Source organism: Monodon monoceros, unplaced genomic scaffold (assembly GCF_005190385.1).
Source record: "Monodon monoceros isolate NGI ecotype Baffin Bay Population unplaced genomic scaffold, NGI_Narwhal_1 Super_Scaffold_2, whole genome shotgun sequence".
In the NCBI taxonomy this organism is placed as follows: domain Eukaryota; kingdom Metazoa; phylum Chordata; class Mammalia; order Artiodactyla; family Monodontidae; genus Monodon; species Monodon monoceros.
The window spans coordinates 102,174,245-102,197,043 of NW_021703776.1; the positions used below are offsets into that span (position 1 = coordinate 102,174,245).

At 49.7% G+C, this 22,799-nt stretch overlaps 1 protein-coding gene across 8 annotated transcripts in view; it reads right to left on the bottom strand.

Moving 5' to 3' along the window:
* Positions 1-22,799, bottom strand: part of PAXIP1 (PAX interacting protein 1) — a 47,701-nt gene that overhangs the window by 18,955 nt on the left and 5,947 nt on the right. For 4 of the 8 annotated variants that reach the window (XM_029233333.1, XM_029233332.1, XM_029233331.1 and 1 more), the window contains 6 exons: positions 21,342-21,385; positions 18,941-19,004; positions 12,010-12,123; positions 9,001-9,615; positions 3,072-3,468; positions 2,492-2,586 (listed from right to left, as the gene is read on the bottom strand). In XM_029233333.1, coding sequence (XP_029089166.1) covers positions 2,492-2,586; positions 3,072-3,468; positions 9,001-9,615; positions 12,010-12,123; positions 18,941-19,004; positions 21,342-21,385 — 1,329 coding nt within the window. Of the gene's footprint in view, positions 1-2,491; positions 2,587-3,071; positions 3,469-9,000; positions 9,616-12,009; positions 12,124-14,432; positions 14,805-18,940; positions 19,005-19,619; positions 19,686-19,757; positions 19,790-21,341; positions 21,386-22,799 lie in introns of those variants that run through there. The other 4 variants (XM_029233335.1, XM_029233334.1, XM_029233337.1 and 1 more) reach the window with 3 other exon arrangements.

A 22,799-nucleotide genomic window follows, 5' to 3' on the forward strand; every position in this document is an offset into this window, starting at 1 on the left:
CACACACACACACACACACACACACACACACACACACACACACACACGTGCACATTCCTAATTTGGTTCTATCACAGTCCCTATTTCAATCAGCCTTTGGGATTTAATACAGTACGGCTCACCACCTGGTCTATCAGGGCACACCGGGACGAAGTTCCTTTCTGCTACTAACTTTTGCTTTCCCTGGTTGTTAACAAATGTCTCATTCCCCTCCTTCTCACCTGTCTTTTTCTCAGCTTTCCACGTACCTTTCACTATTTCTTTCCCAGACTCTTCAAAGAAATGCAACGTGCTGGCTCAAAAGCATGTCACCTGACCCTCCTCCCTCCAGGGGCCAGGGCTGGACTCGGCCTGGAGCGTGGGCCAGACCAACAGAGCGCGCCAGGCGATGGCATGCGGCCTCAGCAAAGCCACGGGGGAGTCGGCGCCATGCTGAGCGGATGCGCTCCCTGGAGAGGCCCGGGGCGGGGGGGGGTGGGGCCCCCCAAGAGCCGTGGGGGCGGCATTCTAAGCGGTTCCTGCAGCCCAGCAGAGCCCTCAGATGCAGCCTCCTGGGGGCCAGGGCTCTAGCCACCCGCCGAGCTGCTTCAGGACTTCCAGCCCACACAGGAACCACGGGGTAGCAAGTGTCTGTTGTTTCAAGTCACTGAGTCTCGGGGGAGTCGTCACACAGCAACAGAAGATGAACGCAGTGTCACCTCCGCTTAACACGGTCCAGCCCCTCCAGCGACCTGTCTCCTCCACCCCGTGCCGTCCCTCCCGGACGCCGCCCCCTGCTCCGCTGCTGGCTGGTGCCTCTCCACCAGCTCTCACGCCTGTCTGGACTGCCCTGCACCCTCACCCTCGGAATCCCTTTCCATCTCTGGGTCAAGCCCCACCCTTGGCCACACCCTCCTCTTGGGTGGCACGGCACACGGCAGGCACAGTTTCTGACTGGGGGAGTCTGAAAATATCTTCATCTCACAGTCCCATTTGACTGCCGGACTGGATATGGCATCACGGGCTGCCTCTGAGAGCCAGACGCCCGCCCAGGTCCCACTGGTACGTGTCCTCAAGCCCTGAGCCCGGGCACCCCTCACACGCTGCACCTTCACGGCGGCCCGAACAGCGCCCTCTTCTCTCCTTTCAATCTGCAGAAACGCCCTTCAGTTATAAGCGACCTTCTTTCAACTTTCTTGCCTTCATTTGCTCTGTTCCCAAACTTCTAGGATTTAATTTTGGACCTCTCGGACTAACCCTTTAACTGACAAACAAAAACAAAACCCCCAAAACTGAAAGCAAACCTCTTCGTATCTCTGAATTTTGTTCTACTTTGTTTTCAGGATAGTTTCTAACTATCATTACCCCTACACTTCCATACTTAATTACACACAACGCCCGCCGCTGTAACTCTCAAACAGGCGCCCCTCCCCCGCCCCTGGTGACTGCCCTCCTTCGGGTGCTCAGTGCTTCCCAACCAAGCCCCAGCCCAGCCGCCGCCCCGGCCTTCCGTGCCCAACATCTCACGGCCACACGCGCACCTGCCCACGCTCCACACGCTCTCAAGACGATGGGGAGCAAACTCCGCTTCCTACAACGCGCCAGGTAAGTTGGGTCTTGGAAGGGACGGCCTGGCCTTGGTCTCCGGCCCTCCGTGATTCCCGGACCCCAACCCTAACCCCGGCCCCAGGAGCGTGCTCTCCCGCTGCCGCGCCCCTTCCGCGGCCCTGCCGATGCCACTCTCTCCACCGGGACCCCTCCCTCCCCTGAACTCTTACTCGGCCTCGGCCTCGCAGACGGGGTCCTCTGCTTAACAAGCACCCGCCCCGGCTAGCGCCTTTCTCCAGGCTCTCCAGCACCCAACGTGCTGCTCACCGTCACCTGAGCGTGCGGCTGCTCCTCCAGCCGTCTCACGGTTTCCTCGCTCCTGTTCAGTCACCAGCGCTCCCTAGGTCTGAAACTGCCTGGCACATGGCGGGGGCTTAAACACCAACAGTGCTTGCAGGGAAGCCCACTGAAGACGCATCTGAAGCACACAAACTCATGTTTTTAAAGAAAACTGGGCTCAATTTTGATTTGTGGCACTGCAAGAGAAAGTGTTTACTTTTCCTTTTCTTTAAAGGCCACTGTGCAAACTAATAAATCAATCAACGGACTCAGTTCCACACCTGGGCTAGAGGACTCTGCGGTCCCTTCCAACCACTCGCCTTTGGAGAACAGAGATGACACAGCTACGTATAAGTCCAGGGTCCCGACCCGAGAGCACCAAAACCCCATCTTCTTCCCACACCCCTGGTTATATACAAGTCATCCGTGCCACTCAGAATTTCAGGACTGAAAATAATCTTAAGAATGAGAAAGTCCAACCTTTTCCCCTTACAGTTTGGAAAACTGAAGCCCAAACAGCGGATCTGCCCAAGGTCCCGGGGGGTGTTAATAAAAATGCCCATAACACCTTCAGATATTATATGTATGTGTGTACGTATATGTATATGTATCTCAGTAACCTTACCCTTTTCCATGTGGCCAGCAGCTGTTTGTCAGACATCTGCTCTGGATAATCCGCAACTGCAAACACACATCCCAGTAAGAAGCCTTCTTCTGGAACTAGAATAGAATCATACACATTAAAGTCCCAAACGCATGAATGTGTGCACAAAACATAAACAAGCTCATTTTGCAGAGTTCAATATGAATGCGTGAAGCGAGTCACGCTTGACCATCATGTATCCACCAGTACGGTGAGGACCTCTGGCACACTGCTGCAAACATAGTTGCTCACCTGTCTACGTTAAGTGACTGAGAACACGAAACCAACGGTTCCTGCCTGGGCACTGAGCATCCCGAGTTGGTCCCTGCGGCAGCCTGATGTTCTATGGACGCCACTGTTCACTTCAGGGTATGGCGTCCCAAAGTACAAAAGAAATCTAACTGTTCCGTCCTCCTAACTATATCCTTTGTTAGGTAACGAGACCCCCGTTCCCTGTTTTCCAAGAGTTATTTTGGCATGAATCCTTACCCTACCTGCAAACACTCTCCAAGTAAGTACAGGACTTTTGGGAGAAAAAGAAGGAAGAAGCCACATTACTAACTCTCTACTGCTGGGTCGTGTCCGAACAGCTGGCGCTGCGGCTGGCACGGCGGGGCCTGGGGCGCCTGCGTTTGCATCTGCTGCTGGTGCAGGCGCTGGAGCTGCTGCAAGTGTGCGAGCTGGTGCTGCAGTGCCTGCTGCTGCGGGGGTAACTGAGGCTGGGGGGCCTGCGGCGGCGGCCGAAACGGATGCGGCGGCGGCGGCGGGTAAGGCTGCTGCTGGAGCTGCAGGGCCTGCTGGGGCGGCAGGTGCAGGACGGACGGCGGGGCCGGCGGTGACAGATGTGACTCCGGGGTCACTTTCGCCTGGCTGAGCAGCGCTGCGTTCGCATGGCTCTGCTGGCTGTGGTTCACCTGCGGCTCGAAGGTCTTTGTCGGAGCTGCGAGGGACTGTAAGATCTGGAAACAGAAATCAGGCGAGGGGGTCGTCAGCAGCTCAGCAGGAGGGCGACAGCACACCCTACATGCCGTCAGCCAGACGTTCGCTGGCGACAGTGCAAACACAGCTGCCGCTGTCTCCTGTGCACCAAGCATCACCAGTCTCCGCGAAGCAAATAAGTTCATATTGTGAGACATTTTCACCAAAATGTGAAACTAACCTAAGTGACGCGGAACAAGCTAATGAGTGAAAGTTGACCCACACAAGCTCAAGTGGCCGATGTGCTCTAGAGCAGAAGGACGGGTGTTCGGCCACAATGACCTCGCCGGCCCCAGGGCGCGGCCTTGTCCCTCCGGGGCCCCCTCCTGCCCGGCCACGAAGGCACCGGCAGCCGGAGAGCCTGACCCAAGCCTCCCTTCCCACAGCTGCCACTTCCCATAGGAGCAAGGGGTCCGGCAGAGGAGGACGCAAAGACCTGTGAAGGACGGGACACAGGTGACCCTGGAGAGCAGCCGCCGGCCCCTCGCGTCTGCGGTCGTCCTGCTCTGCCACACGAACGAGGGACGGAAGAGACACCAGCACTAGTTTTGCTTGCGTGGTCGACCTTCCCCCAGCCGAGAGGCCCTCAGCACAGCTGGTACACTCGCCTTCCTCAGAGGTGACGGGAGCTCCGCACGTGGGACAGAACACCTCAAGCTAGAGAACCCTGCCGCCAGCCAGCTGGGGTTGAGCTCACCCTCCCCCCCAGGGACAGGAGTCGGCCTGAGAGCTGAACAAGCTGCAAGGCGGGAAGGGGCCGGACCGGGACCAGGAGACACCAGCTCGCTGAGCGTCAGATCGCCACGTCATTTTACTACCCTGCGCAGCGCTGGATGTAACAAAAGAAACGTGTCATACAATGAATTTTCCCAACATGCTCAAGTGAGAAAAATTGGAAGCCAACTTCTCATAGTCAAGGAAGCCAGTAACAAACAGATTTTACCAAAAGTCAATCGATACAATTTATCCCTATTAAAAACATCCTTGTCATTTAAATAAAACTCCAGAAATGCAACTTTCACATAAACCAAACCTATACAAAAATCTCAAATATGTTTTTGACGTATCTCTTTCACTTAAAACAGACTCCAAAACATAAAGGTTATATAATTTGCAAGAGTAACAGACTTTGGATTTAGTGGTGAAATAATTAAAATTGAAATAAGTTAACCTCAAGGGTTTGAGTACATCTGTCTTTGAAATCAGCCTATAGGTAAGACATCTCTATAAGGAGACTCTTTGGGTACTTTGAAAACTCCTCAAGTTGAGCTCTGAGCAGGAAAAAAAGTTTTCAACACGTTTGTAATCAACAGGATGACTAATTCTTCCCTACGCAAGTGTTAAAAAATACCCAGTAAAGTGGAGGGAGAAACGAACCCCACCACATACCCTGCCCAAGTATACAGAAGAGCATTTGGGACGCTGACTTTTCCATAAAAAAGCAGCAGGGGCTTCCCTGGTGGCGCAGTGGTTGAGGGTCCGCCTGCCAATGCAGGACACGCGGGTCCGTGCCCCGGTCCGGGAGGATCCCACGTGCCGCGGAGCGGCTGGGCCCGTGAGCCATGGCCGCTGAGCCTGCGCGTCCGGAGCCTGTGCTCTGCAACGGGAGAGGCCGCAACAGTGAGAGGCCCGCGTACCGCAGATGGGCCACGAGCCCACACAAAGGACACTGGTCTGGCATAGGGGTCACGGGGTCAGGGGTGGGAGGGAGTTACCATCACTTTACAGCCTGTGGTACCATTAAAATTTAAACTCTTGTACGTATGTTACTCTTTCACCCCCAGAAGTAAAAGCCTAGGTAGATCCGATACAGCCTGCCTGTCTGCCATCACGAACAGGGCTGACCTGACTGCCGCTCCCCAGGCCAGGGGAGCTCCTGGTGGCGTCAGGTGGGCCGGCAGGAACGCCCGGGGCCAGGACTCAGCTGGAGGCCCCTTCCGTGGTTGACCATGTTCTGAAGGGGCTGGGGGAGGCCAGGACGCAACAGGAGGGCAACTCAGAGCAGACAGAGACACACTGGCAAGAGCCCAGCCAGGCTGAGAGGTGGACAATGGCCTGGGAAGCCGTGCATGCACCTGGCCAGCCTGGCTGGGGAGCAGGCAGCCCGGCAGGCCAGGGGGTGTGAGGTGCCCCTTAGAACACCTTGCACACTCATCACATGGCTTGTTCAACCCTCTGATCTGCCTCTGGCCGAGAACCTATGTTAGTCCTGAAGAATCAAAGAAAAAGACTCTTAACTGCTTGAGCACACAATTCGCCACACTGCCAACGACAATTTTTAGTGAACGTCAACTTTGAATTTTTCCCTCATAGTTGCCACAGTCCTTACTTAAACTACTTAATACTGACAGCCACAACATTTTTATAAAACAGCATGATACACACCACATGGCTCCTAACCACCAGAAATTTGCAATTTAAACAGGAGTTTGGGGCTTCCCTGGTGGCGCAGTGGTTGAGAGTCCGCCTGCCGATGCAGGGGACACGGGTTCGTGCCCCGGTCCGGGAAGATCCCACATGCCGCGGAGCGGCTGGGCCCGTGAGCCATGGCCGCTGAGCCTGCGCGTCCGGAGCCTGTGCTCCGCAACGGGAGAGGCCACAACGGTGAGAGGCCCGCGTACCGCAAAGAAACAAAAAAAAAACCAAAAAAACCCAGGAGTTTGATGGTTGTTATGTTTCCTCAACCCCGATCTAATTTTAAACCAAATCTTTTATTTCTAAAGTTTCAAAGGTTCATTTTCTTCCCATCTAGCAGCAAAGTGGCCCAGTGTCCTGACACTGCTTAAGAACCCTCGGACCTCTTCGCAAGCGTTCTCGTTAGTGATCAAAACCATTCCCTCGCTAGAACTGGTCCCACCTCTGCACGCGGCTGAGTAGATCAGGTCCGTCTTCTGCGGAGGTCCGACCTGCAGGACGACGCAAAGGCAGAGATACGCCCCCCCCCCCCCCCCCCCGCCCCGGTGTAGTCAGCATTTCCATTTCCAATGAGATGAGTTTACCTCTACATCCAAATGGAGGCAACTTGGGATTTAAGTCAACATCCACTGTATTTGAAAAATGCGGAATCCAGTAGACACGCCCAGTCACTGACCAGCAGTGCCTTCTACCCTCCAGTGAACGGACAGCTCCGCACTTCCGTCCTGTTCCCGCTGCTCCTCGTTCCTCAGCTGAGGATGGGGGAAGAGGCTTTGCACACCGGCTCCTCCATCCTCCCAGCGCCCACGTGGGTCTCCGCCTGCCAGCAGGGCAGGCCCCCTGAACAGCCCAGGTCGCCTCTCCAGACCGGCTGGCCCTCCAGCCTCCCCACGCCCCCAATTTCTGATCTCCCCTCCGCGCTCTGCCTCTGGCCTGGCGTCCGCGTCCCGCCCGCCCCGCGTACTCCGGCTTCTGACCACCTCCTCGCTCTCCGCGAGGCCCCTGCGGAGCTGGGTGCTGACACGCAGGCCCAGGCGCCCACAGATGCGCCCACTCTTTCCTGGGCTCCACCTTCTCCCTGAGCCTTGGTGACACCATCGGGCGAGGCCTGGCCCTGCCATTCTCTGACCACCTCATCTCAGGGACCTCGTCCTCATTCCCTCAGCCTCTTGCTGCCAATCCCCCTTCAGACTCAAACTCACCTCCACGACCAGAGGGATTAACACAAAGCATGACGGGATGGAGTTCGGGAAGGCTGGGGTGTGGGAAGTGAGCACACAGATGGAGCCCCAGTCCACAGGGCGCAGCTGCTGCTCGGCCATGAAGGACGGGCACCGTTCAGACTTCAGATGCCAGCTCCGTTCTACGACACCATCCACTTCTCAAGACAGCCCGGAAACCCCATCGTCACAGAGAATCTCACGATTTGGGCAAACAAATCAAATTTAAATTATCTGGGCCAAACTAAACGTGTTGAGCGGAACGCGGCCCGTCAGTGACTGGTGCGTGACCTCACTCTCCGCCTTTATCACCAAAGCCACCGCACCCCAAACTGCTTTCCCTTCCGGGCTGCCAGGTACCCGTCGCCGCGGGGCTGCTCTCCGCGGCCCCCTCCCTGCCTGGGCCAGGCCCCACTGTGCTCATGCTGGCTGACGGCCCAAGCTGGGGTCGTCAACTTACACTGGCTCTGAACCGGCTGCGGTAACGTCTTCCCAGAATCTCGTGTCGACTGTTGGAATCTTGTCCCCGAAGCCCCTGAGCCCCGTCTCTCCCCACACACCCTGCCCGCCTTTCTCGGGATGCCACCCCTCCGGCGTCTCGAGGACCAGGCACGATCAAACTGGTCACTGCTGAAGCCGAGGGAGGGGAGGAAGAGCGCTTTTCCTTGCATCTTTAAGCAATAAAGACTCTTAAAAACCTCCCCCGCCATCAGACTCGACTGTGGTGCTGCGACTCGTAATAAGAAGTAGCTACTTGCCCACCCCGACGAGATCCCCCCAGTGGCTCCTTACATGGAAGACAAGACTCTACATGTCAATCTCCACCCACTCACCTAAGTTCAAGTCTCAATGACTTTCCTCCCTTAGAACAGGGGTCCCCACCCCCCACCCCCCGGTCAGAAACCAGGCCGCACAGCAGGAGGTGAGTGGCGGGTGGGCGGCGAAGCCTCACCTGCCGCTGCCCGCTGCCCGTCGTCGCCTGTGTCACTGCCTGCACCATCCCTCCCCACCCCCATCCGCCCGCGGAAAAACCGGTCCCTGGTGCCAGAAAGGTTGGGGACCGCTGCCTTGGAACACAGCAAGGTCACGCCTACTGCGGGGTCTTCACAGCCGCTGCCCCTTCACCCACAACTCTGCCCTCAGTTCTGCCCAGGGCCGCCTGCAGTTGAGTCTCCGCTTAATTTAAGGGGCCTCCTCCCCCAGCGGCCCTCATAGTACACGACCCCTTATTACTGCCTTCCGAACACCTATGCTGACTGTCGGCCTGCTCCACCTGCAAGGAGGGCGGGGCCCGTCTGTCTCATTCACCATCTTGCCTCCGGGGCCCCAGATACGCAGACGGGCCCACACCACACGGACGACTTCCTCTCCGTCTTCACGTGAAAAACGTTTACGACAACTTTCAAGGTCCATCCTGTACCAACAGGCTCCAATCACAAAACTGTAAATTAAAATTAAGGCTCCGTCAACGAGTGAATTAATTTATGTTACGCTACTTGTCTACCGTGGAGTTCGGTATAAGCAAACAAGGAACAGCTGGCAGCCTGCAGGCTCCTCTTTGCTGCCACCGCTAATGAAACCGAGCAAGCGTGGAAGCCGTTTCCGGGGGCAGCGCCCGCCACTGGCGTCCTGGTGCCAACTCAGCAGTCAGGCCTCCAACTACGTGCCCGCCGTCACCCTCTCGTACACGGCATTTATGACACTGAAATACGTACACGTGTACGTATACACAGATAAAGACCGTGGGACGTGCTCTCAGACAAATAGATACTGCTTGTAAGTTACTTGTCCTGAAGAAGCAGAAGACAATAAAATAAATATTTGAAAAGGCTGTAAAATCCAGTATTTAAATCTTTGTTTTTTTAAAGAGTGACTTACGTGTGCTACGTTGGCCGGCCGGTTGATCTGCTGAATGTCAGCATTATTAGTGATATTTCGCAAGGTCCGCACAGCTGGACTCCAAGCGGCTATCATCTCTGACCTTTCGGAACTCTGGAGGCTTTGTCCTGAAGCCATTAAATTACCGCGGACCTCGGGGGGCAGGACGTTCCCTGGGACGGGCGGCACATTGGCACACAAGTTAATTAACCCGGGCTCCTGGCCAGGAGGCAGCCTGCGCTTCGCTGCCGCTAATTGCGGGACCTCCGCGGGCGTCCAGTTTAAATTTCTCTCTTGTTTTTCCGGTGACGAATCTGAAGAATCGTCAAACATCAATTCCCCTTTGGATTTTTCAGCGTTCGACTTGGGTGAGAGCTGCTGGCCGCCCGAGGGGGAGCCGTCCTGAGAGCTGGCGGGGCTGGACCTCTCCTCCGCGCTGGCCTCCTCCGGGGACTCCGGTTCCTCGTTCTCCTCCTCCTCTTCCTCCTCATAAACGACGAGACGAGGATGGTAAAGGGCTTCGTCCTTCTTAGTCTTCTCAGATATGCAATCCAGGACCCAGTCGGGCGTCACGATTTTAATGCTTGCTCTCTTTAAAGCACATTCATATTTCTCCTGCGGGCGAAGCACAAACACACACGGAAACAAAACCGCAAGTTTTATCAGATTTCCTAGAAGTACGCACTCGAAGCAAGAACTTTAGGAGAGGGACACAGCTCCTGTTGTTGCCACTTTACCCAGAGGAGAAGCTCACACCCCTTTTAGATAGAGAACACGCGACACAACGAACCATGTGTCAATGGTCTTAGGTCGGCCTCAGGTCTGCCAAATTAGCTTTTACAAAGGCAACTTCGGGTAATGCTACGCACAGCTAGGAATCCTACGAGAGACTCTCAGGAACGCTAGGCGGCCTGCCGTCCAATCTGGTTGTCACTGACTGCTGCTCTGTGCAAAGTGTCACTGAGGACGGGGCACCTTCAGGGCCACGGGCAGTCCTGGGAGCATGGGGACGCTCCTCAGTCAGGTGGGCGAGTGTTTATCGAGCTCATTCTACCTAAGACACAAAGGCCGCAACAATTCTCTGACCTAGTGAGGCTTCTGACTTAGTTCTGGACGGAAGTTAAACATGCACAACAGGAATACAACAGAAACCCAGCGTGAAGTCCCGTGGGCACAGGGCAGGGAGGCCTCGCTGGACGGCAGGGTCTGGCAGGGTCTGGCAGGGTCTGGTGGGAGCAGTGAGCTGGGGACACTGGGCAGGGGCGCTGACAGGCAGGCAGAGGGCGCTCTTGGGGGGTAGAGGGCGGAAAGAAAGGAACGCCCGAGGGAAAGGGAGATGAACACATAATTGGGGCCCTACACTAGATCCACTTCCTGCTGTTGGCAGGGGGCCGGGCTGGAGGATCCCAGGGTCTCTCCCCAGCCCCACCTTCACCCTTCAGCAGGGGGGAGGATTTACACCCAGAAACCAGCTCCCTCCTCCAAAGACTAATCAACCTACTTTGGTTTTCTATTGATTGTTATGAAATTCCTTCATTCTTCTCAATTTAAAACATTTAAAAAATTCAAGAATACAAAGGATAGTTTCATCATGCCATTTATATATTTTCTCCATTAATTTATCAAAAAATGCAAAAAAAAAGAATTCGTTTTAAACATGCCATTTATTTTTTGTGTGCAGTCAGCTAGTCTGTTTGACAAATGCACTCCATTCACACACTGCCTCATTTATAATTTGACTCTTCAGAAGTATTCACTCATAGTTTCAAAAGTTATAAAGACTCCATTCCCCTTAAACTAGCTACCTAAAATCCAACGACTTATTTTTAGCCATAAATGAATACTGATATAAAAAGAAACCCTACACTATTTAACCAAAGCATACTACTTATCTCTTAAATTGTTACGTAAAATATAATTTTTTTTACTCAAGTAGATTTTAAGACTCACCTCAAATTTTCAGAGTCTCCCCTCGGACTGTGCAGCTTACTAAGTTACAAGCAAACTCATGGGCTAACAGGTTATTTTCTTGTCGGGAAATGAACATGATGAACGGCACGCATTTATGGGCCACCTCTGCTCCAGACGCCCTAGAAAGGGACCCTCTTGGCAGGGGGGGCGTCAGCTTTCCACACCCCCCGCGCCCAGGCCCGGCCACACGCCTCCCACCCTTCCTGTGAGTCAGTGGCACTCGGGCGAAACATACACAGCGCTGACTCAGACTGAAGGCAACAAAAAAAGGAGCTAATGACTGACACGTGGAAACGTTAGCTAGTCAAAAGGCTTTCCCTACTATAAATAGACTTAATTCTCAAATTTATAAATAATTGTTCACGGAAGGAAAAAAGCTTGATTTCCACACAACGGTCGTTCTCAAACTTCACGTGCCTCAGGCTCCCCGGGCTCCCCCTTCCCTGGCAGGTTCTGATTTACTAGGTCTGGGGCGGGCTGGACAGACTGCGGTTCTAACAAGTCCCGGGAGGCTGATGCTGGCGACCTGGGACCCCACCTGGGACCCCCAGAGCCCTACGGCCCTCCAGTGCTTAGAGAGAGGAGTCCCGTGCTTAAGGAGATAAACGCAGTTTTAAATATTCCAGATTATTAAGAAGGACAGTACACTGAGAACTTCACCGAATGCAGGCTTATAGTTATCCTCAGTACAGGCCTCTTAAAAAGACTGCGGAGAGGACCAACACGTACTTTCACAAAAACGAACCGAAGCTCCAGTGGACGTGGAAGGAAACTCTTAGAGATTCAAAAAACTGTCCTATTTTCAACATGAAATCAACCCAAATTTCTTTGTCTTTAAAAGTCACATCTGGCTCAAAACAAAATTTATAATCCTCTCACATCCTTTGTGGAATGAAGCTGTGTACAAATAATATAAATTAATGTTATCAGCTTTTGTAAAACGGAATCCAGTTAATTTAAACGAAGTTCAAAGAAGATATCTGATTACTGGGAATACTTAAATGACATTCAAAAGGAGAACGTACATGGGACACTTACCCCCTTTGGTTCTGGAACAACCAGGTGCGTGCACTTCTTGTCGAGAGTCAGCTGGCAGCCCCCGCCATGGAAGGTGAGCATAGCCCACAGGGCGCTTCTGTCCTCAGGGGACACCTGGCAGGAACCAGAAAGCAAGCTTGCATCAGGAGGCTCCACCTCTGCTTACCTACTTGCTCACTTTATGATTAAAATACACTGTGACATCATAACAATTTTGCTTTATCTACTTTCTCCCTTACTGAATGAAATTAACCTAAGGGTATTAGTGGGGAAAACAGATGAGCTTCTAGCTATTTGCTTGTTATAATAAAAACTTTTACTCCTATCGTGAGTTTTATAATCGTCACTTTTTTTGCCTTGTCACCAAGTAAACTGAAAAATACTTATATCCACACTCCAGAGATTGAATGGAGGATTATTTCGTTCTATAACAAAAATGATAGGAAAAAGAACTAGTACACCATTCCATCTTGCACCTGTGTCATTTTTTAAATGTTTACATACAATAGTACCAAAATCATATTTAAGGAACTCCTTAATAATCAATGGATAACAAATACTAACTATGAAATGGATAAAATAAAAGGTAAAAATACAGTGGTGCGTAAGCTCAGGGGAAAACGTAAGTATCAAACACACAGAAAATAAGGCAAGCATAAAAGGAACAATTCTTATGCTTGCTGAGCGATGAAGTGGAGACTCCAGATGTAACGGCTCACGTGGTACAACAGGTTTCACTACAACAACCGACGAGCTACCATTTATTGCCTGCCTCCTATGTGCCAGGAACTGTGCCAAGGGCTCCGCGTCCACCCCTAGTCCCCGTGACCCGGTGGTGGGGTGCACACTCACAGAAATGACAGCTAGTAACTGGAAACCCAGACCCGGCTCCAAGCTGTATTTTCCCACTGCTCTAGACTGCTTCTCTAAGGGCGGTTACTACCAAACGTAATTACTAAAAAATAAATTTTAGCGTCTCAAAGACAAAAGAAACATTTAAGAAAAATAAAGGTGTTAATCCTAAGATAATCCTCTAAGTCAACTTTTTTCTACATAACTTATTATAAACTGTGAATTATGGTTAAGACTTCTGAACTTTGTCTCAAGTTAATTTTTTTAAAGTGTTGACAAATAGCATGTTTTTTCCTTGTTAACTGCCATTATTCAGCCGGCCAAAAATCTAACATTCTATAGCTACTCTCATCCACTTCACAAATATTCCTAGAAATTATTTTGCATTCCATACTACTCTGTGAATACTAACAAGAACACACTAATTTTATAAAATCACCTGAAAAATCATTATCTTCTCTCTCTTTAATTTAGTAAGTCAGTGTCACATTTCAGGATACTGGATCAGAAGATGTTATTTTTCTTAGAGACTTTCACAAAAACATTTACATCCTGCAGCCTTTGGAGGTGAGATTTAATTACACGGTAATACAGATTACTCTAATGAATCATTATATAATCTTTATTTAAAATGAAGGAAAACCCATAATCTAGATATGGCTTTATCACAAAGACTGGCCACCCATCAGTTAGGTATTATTTTTATTTCACTGACTGCAGTAACTCTAGTCCTGTACCCTGCTGGCCTGGATCCTGGCCCGGGTCTCAACAGGGCACAGGAAGTTGCTGTGGAAAGAACATCACATCGGGAAGAAGGGAGGCCTGGAATGGACACAGGGCCTCCGAACTCCAGCTAAGAGCAAGTCGGAAAACCTCTGAGAACCAGATTCTTCATCGGCGTACGTTTGGGTTAAATGACTGAACGCGCGAACCAGCTCATTCAATGAATCTGTATCGGCATAATTAAGAATGCTCTTTCCACAGCAAAATGTTAATGATAGTTACCTAGTGGTGACAGGATTATGGGGACATTTTAATTTTAATACTTTTCTGTATTTTCCAAATTTTCAAGAGCATTAATTTTATAACTGGGGAAAAGTGCTTTTCTTTTTTTAAAAAAGTAATCTTCCTAAACTACAAGTCTACGGTCTCAGCTAAGAAAGCCTGGATGTCTCCTCAACACCTTATGGCTGAGATCTGGAAGTTTCCAGGCGGTGTCTCGGGCTTTCCTGATCTGTGTGTGCCTCAGCCCTGGTCCTGCTCCCAGCTGCTGCCACACCTGCGCTCTGACCTGCGGCCCCTCACCTGAGCTGCTCTCCCTGCCTCTGTGCCCCGCCCCTAGCCTCGGCTCAGCGCCCACGGCCCCTGCACTCCCACAGCAAGCTGCCCCTTCTGAATGCGCACCTCTGTCCCCGAGCAGAGGCCACACCTCCACCCGCATCCCTCTGGAGGAAGGGCTTCCCTCTGTGCCCCGGGGGCGCCCTCCTTCTCCAGGTCTCCCCGCCAGACACTCCTGGCTGCAGCCCCACAAGCTCTCCTCGTCCCGTCTTGCTTGCGAGCTACCATCCTACCGACTGGAGCCTTAGGTGAGAATCACGTCCTCCACTCTGGTACCTTCGACAGGACCTAGTACAGTACCAGGCACATGGGTAGGCAGTCAAGAAATATCTGTGGATTGAGATACAGAATGGAAAGGCTTTGATCTCTTTAGTCCTCCAGATTTAAATGAGGACCCTGGCCAGGCTCTCCATCAGACTCGTGACCTGTCCCCGCGACCTACCCAGCACATTACAACAGAGGCCTCAGCCTGCATCAATACCGGCTCAGAAGAAGGCAGGTGATGTCTGTGCTTCCCAACTTCTGCTGGCACAAGCTCCCTTCCCTACCTCTCCCTGGAGAGCTCTGGAAGACTCCAACAAAGAGCTCCAGCTTGTATCAACACCCTGACGGGAAAAGACAGAAGGTCACTGAGAACCACCAAGCAAACAGTCCTTTCACAGCGCTGGAGCCCTGCCTGCCTGCCGTGTGCACGTGTGCGTGCGCAGGTGCTCCAGAGGTCTACTAGGTGCAGGTTTACTGTCGTGATCGCCCCTCCTGGTACTGCTCCCACACCCTGCACCCGCTTCAGCTCCGCATATGTGACATTCCCCTTCTGGACTGTGCCCTCACCCGAGGGGGGGGAACTGTATCCTCATTTATCCGCACCCCTGGGCGTTGTTCCTGTCACAAAGCATCCTCACGTATTTGGTGAACCGAAGTCCTTTCGCTGCACACTGAACATACGTTTGTTAGTATGTCTCACAACTGAATTCACATTTTTTAGCAACCACAAGATACTAGTGTCCCCAGTGCACTTTTCTGAACCAGGGCTTCTTCGTATGAACTAGTATCAGGTAAAGCCTTCCCCAGTCTTAGCTGAATGATCTTTATTCAAATAAAGCAAAGCTTTCTTTTCACCATCACGAGTGGCGAATTGTGAGAATAAGTGCAGTAACTGACCCATAAAGATCATACCGACTCTGTTATTCCTAACGAATGTGCTTAAAAGGCTATAAAATTCCGCCAGAGCACTCGCTGCGTCCGCCTTGGTCCACCCCAGCCCCAGCCGCTCCCCACCCGGAGAAACACCTGCAGCCGGGCTGCTTCCCAGATGCCCGCACGCCCCCCGCTTCCTTCACGGGGTCCCCGTTCTCCTCCTCCACTGACCTCACCTGTAGCTCCTCAGCCCAGAACCCGAGGTCCACCTAGACCCCTAAGCCTGTGTGCCAGCCACAGAGCACCGCGCTGCCGTCTTCCCGCTCCCGGGTCAACGAGCAGCATGGAGGGGCACCAACTGTCGCTCCGCACTGCTCCCTGGGGCCCTGCTCTGTCCCCGCAATAAAACCAACCACTACGTCTGACTTTGTTCTCGGTCCCTAAGCATAACACCCCTCCTCCGGCACCACCTCTGTCTACTTCCAAGTCCCCTTTCTCCCCGGATCTCCCCATAACCCCACATGTTACGCAAGGCTCTATTCCTGACTACCTGCTCCCCTCTCTAGCCACTCTGCAACGAAGCAGTAGCTCTCAGCCCCTCACGCTGCATCTCCCAGGCCCGACACTCGGACAGCGAGGGGCTTCAGTCCGACTTCATCTTCCCTCAGGAGCCAGAGTCCTCTCTGTTTCCCACGTCCGGCAATGTTCCTACTTTGGAAAAGGAAGTCATCTGCCTAGTGGCCTCCTGTGGAGCACCCACCACAGGCTCTGCACGCAGAGGCCCCCTGTGAGCACCGGCTCCTCCCTTTGCACAGCATCCCCCAAGTCACCAAGACCTTCCGATTCCCAGCCGTTCCTTAGATCCACGCCGTCGTCTTCTACACGGTGCTAACCTGGGTCCAAATCCTCACCTCAAGTCTAAAGACTGTGACTGGCCCTCCTGTCCACACCCCCATCCTTACCCTGCCCTTGTCCCGCTCAGAGCTCCCAGACCAGTTCCACCTACAAGACTGCAAGTGATTTTAATTTGCTTGCTTTTTTCCTGTGTTTTCCAAATGTTCCAATGCAAACGTCTGCGTCTGCAATCCAAGATTAAATATACAAGAAGAGTGAAACAGCGGCTACTTTATCGAGTTTCCTGTATTCTCTGCCCGCCTGCCTGCGCGCTTGTTCTCCTCCTCTCCTCCCAGCCACACGGCCTGTTCTGAGGCCGGTCCCCTCGCACGAGCCTCTGTGCCCCCATCCGGCTCCGCGCCAGTTCTGCCCGTCGTTTCAGGCCCCTCACATCTTGCCGCCTCCACCAAGGCTTTCCTGATCCCACAGTCTACACCAGCGCCACCTTCTCTAAACTCACACCCCAACACCCGTGCCCCTGATTTAGCCCATCCTGCACGTGTGCCACGCACACTAAAACCACAGATGTTAAATGTACCGCATAATAACCTATTACACGTGCCAGAGCCTTTGTGAAATGTAATCTCGGTTCTATTTCTCTCCAAGACTACCAGGTTCTCCAGTGCTAAACTCACAGTTAACATTTAAACATGTCTAACCCCTAACTTTAAACCCTGTTTTAAATTCACACGCTCTTGATGTTCTTTTATATTTCCCAAGTCAGGTCCGCTAAGTACCACGTCACTATGACCTTGATCCCAGAAAATACCCACAGGACTCCCTGCCCCGGCTTCTTCCTCGCTCTCTGGATAGCGGGCTCTGAACCATGAGCCCAGAAATCCAATCCATACAAATATACTTAAATGCAAAATTTACATTTTAGCCACAGTACATTGTGTTTATGCATAAGGAGTAATAAAATATTTTCATTTAAAAAACTCTTCTGATATTTATTATACATTTGGAACATACAGAGGAGTATAAACAATAAAAATTACGTGTAACCACAGTACCCATCATGAGAAGATTTTCATTTTAGCCAACTTTAAAGATCACCAACATGTAAATATACATTTATAGCAAAGGTGTGAAAAATGCTGAAAAATACAAATACCAACAAAATTCTGGTTCTTAAGGGGAAAAAAAGCCAACTTTTCAAGGATCTCTATTAAATCAATGTAGCAAAAACAGAGGATTTTATAATTTTAAAGAACTTTCAGAATTTACGAGACATAAAAACACAATGACAAAGTTAATTTTACTTATTGCTTGGACAGAGAAGGGATCGTGGTGATACCGTTTGAATGAAAAGCCGAGTCTGGCCGACAGTCTAACAGTATTAAGCTAGTATCACCTGGTCCCATAATCCTCTACTACAAAGGTGTACGAAAAAGGCAAGACCATAATCAAACTCCCTTTCGTCTCACCTAGCATCCTTGATACATCCCTTTCTCAAAGGCTTCCACAGGGATGGAAGACTAAATGCCTTCTCAGAACTATCACCTTAAGAACTACAGACCGGGATGAGGCTACTGAGGTCAGAGAAAATGGGAGCCCTTTAAACTGTGCTTCTTCCTGCCCAACGGCTACTAATTGTTCCATGTAACCTAAAAAGTGAGTTTAAACAACACCAACTTGATTTTTCATAATTGTTTACTGTTTGAGGGTTTTTTACCTAGGGGGTTGAGAGGACAGAATACCATAAAACAATATTAAACATTCACTTCTCACACTACCCAGAATTCATTGCCGTTAACATTTTGGTCCCTCTTACAGATATTTCCTATATATTATATTTGGTTGATGTAATACTGTACATAACTATGTTATATCCTGCTTCTTCCCCAGTTAAGACATTCCCCATGTCTTTACATATATTCATAAAACAAAATTCACAACTGGCTACATAGCTAGATTAGTATGTAAGTGTACAGAACAGGTTTCTTAAACATTTCCAAATCGTGGATCATCTGTTTCCAAATTTACCCTCTTATAAATAAAGCTGCGCTGAACACCTTTATGCATCAATCTGCCCTCATTTCTATCAATTTGGGATGAACTTCTAAACGTAAGAGAACTGCAGGGGAAGCAGAAAGACTATTTTATGGCTCTGACCTGGCTCAACTTTTCTAGAAAACCGCTGCACTGAACTGCACTCCTGCCGGGAGAGGGGAAGCTTGTCTGCAGCTCCACCAGCACCGAACATACTGTTACAGATTTGATAAGCAGAAAATCTTATCTCAGCGCTATTAAGAAGTTCACGTCTTTGTTTATAAAGTGTATCAAATGTTTTATTATACTTATTTGTAATTCCTCTTTATAAAGTTGTAAATTCATTTTTCTGCCTTGTTTACTGAGGTCTTATTTTTTTCTTTTATTGATCTGCATGAGCCCCTTATTTATTAATAAAATTCTCTGCCTTTATTTCTGAATGAATTTTCCTTGTCATCTTTCAATTTCATTTTTACTATGTTTTCATATTCAAGTTTTAAATCTTTGTAATCCTTTAGAAAGACCACTTTCACCCATTAAAGCTCTAAATCTTAAGACTAAGTATGAATATTTAAATCATTTTAAGTGTGTCATAAGGTCATACTGAATATGCAGTTTAGTAAATAACACTGGTTTACAAATACATCATAAATCCAATCATATAAAAACTCAGAACTGTTATGTGTAAATAACACAAGACTAATCGTACTATGCTTACCTGAGAGAGGCAGGCAGTGATTCCAAAGAAAATCTGACATGACTCTGGAGAAAAGCCATTTACTCTGTTTTACAGTTATTAAGATTCCAATGAGATGAGATGAGTGCAAGCTCTGTTTCACTAAGAGACATTTCCTATTGGCCCGTTTGGACACTGCCCACCCTCTGCTTCCCATTCAATCCATTTAGGAAAGAGACAGACTTAAGTTGACCAAAGAAGAGTGCAGGGCAGACTGGAAAAAAGAGAAGTTGACAGCACAGAAAGAACTGAGAGGTTTTCCGTAAAGTGCATTTTCAAATCCAATCTCTCCACTTATATCATCAATAAAATGGGCATAACATACTCATGGAAAAAACATCTAACTATATACACATATATAAACACACACATGCCTATACATGTACACAACCACATATGGCATAGTGATTATTTTAAAAGCAAATTGAAGGTCTTAAGTTTACTTTAACATGATTACTTCTGTCACACAGCAGAGTCTTTCATAAAAGAACTTGACTTCTAGTTTTATTACCATCACGAACTCTCTGAATTTGGGCAAGACAACCCTGAGCTTCAGTTTTCCCTTTGTTAAAACAAAAGTTAGTAATATAACTCCCAAGATTCTCCCCAATTCTAAAGCTCTGACTTTCAAATTCATTCAACACGTTTTCTGAGAGCTTACAGAGTGCAGACACTGGGCACAGGGCTCTCCATAAGCAGACATGACCTCTAGGTGCCTGTACTTTACGGTCCATTCAAAGCAAACATGACTTTTTTAAGAATCTGGAGTGTCTAGAATTCAAATGGGTTAAAGTATTACTTCTCTTTCCCTACAGGAGAAAAGTACACCTCCTGAGATAGGTGAATTAAGAAAAAAGATCAGACTGAAAATTTTCTTGCAGTTTGGAAGTCTCCTACCCAGGTCTGAGAAAACCGCACAGGGATTCGGGCCTGCCTGGCTGCCCTGAGCTCCTCAGACCCCAACATCACGCCTTCAGCCCCATCATCCAGGCTCTGTCTCCATCCTCCTACCTTAGTTCAGGGACTGTCTACTTCCAAAGACCTGGGGAAACGTGAACAGAGGCTAAGAGTGTGCTGCCTAACCAAGTCTCAGGAGTTCTTTCTGCTCCTTTAACCTTCCTTGGGAAAACAGGCAGTAAGTGCTCAAACAAAGTGACAACTTCTCAGGAAACCCTTGCGTAGCGAGTGCACGATCCAGGCCAGGAAAAACTAGCCTCTTATCCTCAAAAACACCCTTTCCACTCCCAGTCTTCTTTCACCTGTGCTCGTAAAGAAAACAAACAAACACAACTCAAACTCCTAAAAAACCAAGGCCAAAAACAAACCAGGAACCAATTTCCGTTAACCCTTCAGACTGTGGAAGAGAAATCTCAGAATGTTGGAGCTGGAGCTGCTAAAAGTTGTGCACGTCCTCTAAGAACTGCTTGGAAGGAGGTATTTTCTTTGTTTATCTGAGGTCTCCTATACATATTTAATACACGAAGATTCCCTCCACCCGCTTCGATTCAGTAGCAGATGCCTGGCAGAGCCGCACAACACGGTAAACAACATCACCTCTGCCCGGGTCTAACACTAGGACATCATGACCGCACAGTATCAGGTACCTTAACAGAAGTGACCTCCAAAATCAGATTATGCCTGGAATGACCCTGCAGGGAAGCTTCCCACTTCCAGGGTGAAAACAGGGACTCTGAGGCCTAGAGCACAGGACAGCAGGCTGCAGAGGGCTCACTCCTGCTTCCAGCGCAGTGTGTGTCAGTGTGTGTGTGGGCTGGGTAGTTCCAGGGCCACACTCAGGAAACGCTGAATGAACCAACACGTAGTGCGGGGCAGCTCCTTGGGGGCAGGAATGAGGCCCTGTCGACCCCTCTGTTTTCAGAACCAGGCCCACAGCAGGTGATCAACATGGGTCCTGAATTAATAAACCAATGTAATTAAAAAGAATAATGGTGCATGATATAAAACTAAAAATGTCCTGATGTTCTCTTCTCCAATTTATTCTTCAAACAATTCATGATTTGGTTCACACAGACTTAGAATTTTAGAAATAGTCCATCTAACTAGACACCACAAAAACCATCTATTTCAAAGATAACAGAACTGAGGTCCAGACCAGCCGAGATCCTAAAGCCAAGTCGCAGAAGAACTAGAACTTGGGCCTTGGGTCCCAGCCTAGAGCTGCTTCCACACAGCTGGTCGCCCCACCCCGCCCCGGCCCCCCAGGGGTAATGACAAGGATCAGGTACATACACCTGGATACAGGATGGAAAGAGCAGGGATAGAGTGAACACAACACCACCTCCCCTAACTAATGAGCCAGCTCAGTAAGCGAAGACCACTTCAGTCCTAAACCCATCCCGCCCCACTTCCCCACAAAGGATACGGCAGAAGAGCTCCACACTGAACGGACAGAATCACCCAAGAAGGCTGAAAAAGAAAACATTAACGCAAGTCAAAGCACAGTTCCAGTTCATACTCAACATGTCGTCACGTTACTAGTGAAGCTCCTAGAAAAGTAAAGGCTCTGTTACAACCGATTACACAGCATCCAGATTACAGTCACGAGTATTCACGTAGCAGAAACATCAGAGTGGAACGTTAGTTATTAGTGCCCAAGGTGAAAAGCCCAATTATAGAATGAAACACTACCAGATCTTAAAAAATTATTATGTATAGAAATTTATTTATTTATTTTTGGCTGCACGGGGGTCTTCGTTGCTGTGCGCGGGCTTTCTCTAGTTGCAGCGAGCGAGCGGGGGCTACTCTTCGTTGCGGTGCACGGGTTTCTCATTGCGGTGGGTGGCTTCTCTCGTTGCAGAGCGCGGGCTTCAGTAGTTGCAGCACGTGGGCTTCAGTAGTTGTGGCTTGCGGGCTCTAGAGCACAGGCTCAGCAGTTGTGGCGCACAGGTTTAGTTGCTCCGCGGCATGTGGGATCTTCCCAGACCATGGCTCAAACCCGTGTCCCTTGCATTGGCAGGAGGATTCTTAACCACTGTGCCACCAGGGAAGTCCCTGGAAATTTAAATTCTAGGTTTACACACTTTCTACTGCTTAAGCCTCTAGGCCGGCTAGAAACTGTCCTCACAACTGGGGGGATGGGTAACTGACAGCCCTCCCTACCCCCATCTGAGGTACAAACAGCCCCGCTACGTTTCCTTCTGGAGTCCTGAATCCAGTCAGGTATGAATTCGTGAGTTTTTTTCAGTGAAGCCAAGTAGATACAATGTTTGTAAATCACAGAAAGGATTTCTAACTGTCTGGTAATCTTTTTATGAATTGCAAAACTCAGATTAATTATAAAACCTTAGACTAATTACTACCTTTTTGGTAATTTACATTTTTGAAAAATTACCTCATTATTTCTACATTTAATTTTGAAAATTACATTAATCATTATCCTGATGGCTCTGCTTCACAGGATCACCATGTAAAAATACAGTAATAACCCATTTAGCCAGCTGACTTCCAGAAGCTTCAGCCACCTGAAACATAAATACACACCCATTTCTCATGCATCGTATACACCTTGAAAGAACTTTAGAAATCAAAGTACCCCCTCCTCATTTTTCAGGTAACATCAACAATTTCTCAGCATAAGTTTGTAAGTAAGTGTAACGTCTGTGAAAAAGCATAGAAGTATTACACGTTTTATAAAATAAAGACTGGCTCTACTTGGGTTAATCACTTCATGATGATTTGATAATTCTGCCAAGTGTGTAACTAATTTGGCGGATGAAGCCACCAAGCTGGAAGGGAGTGTGCAACATCTCCACGCGCAGTGTCTCCAGCGGCTGTTCGCTTCTTGCAGTCCTGGGGAGACTCCAGCTGGACGGGAGGGAAC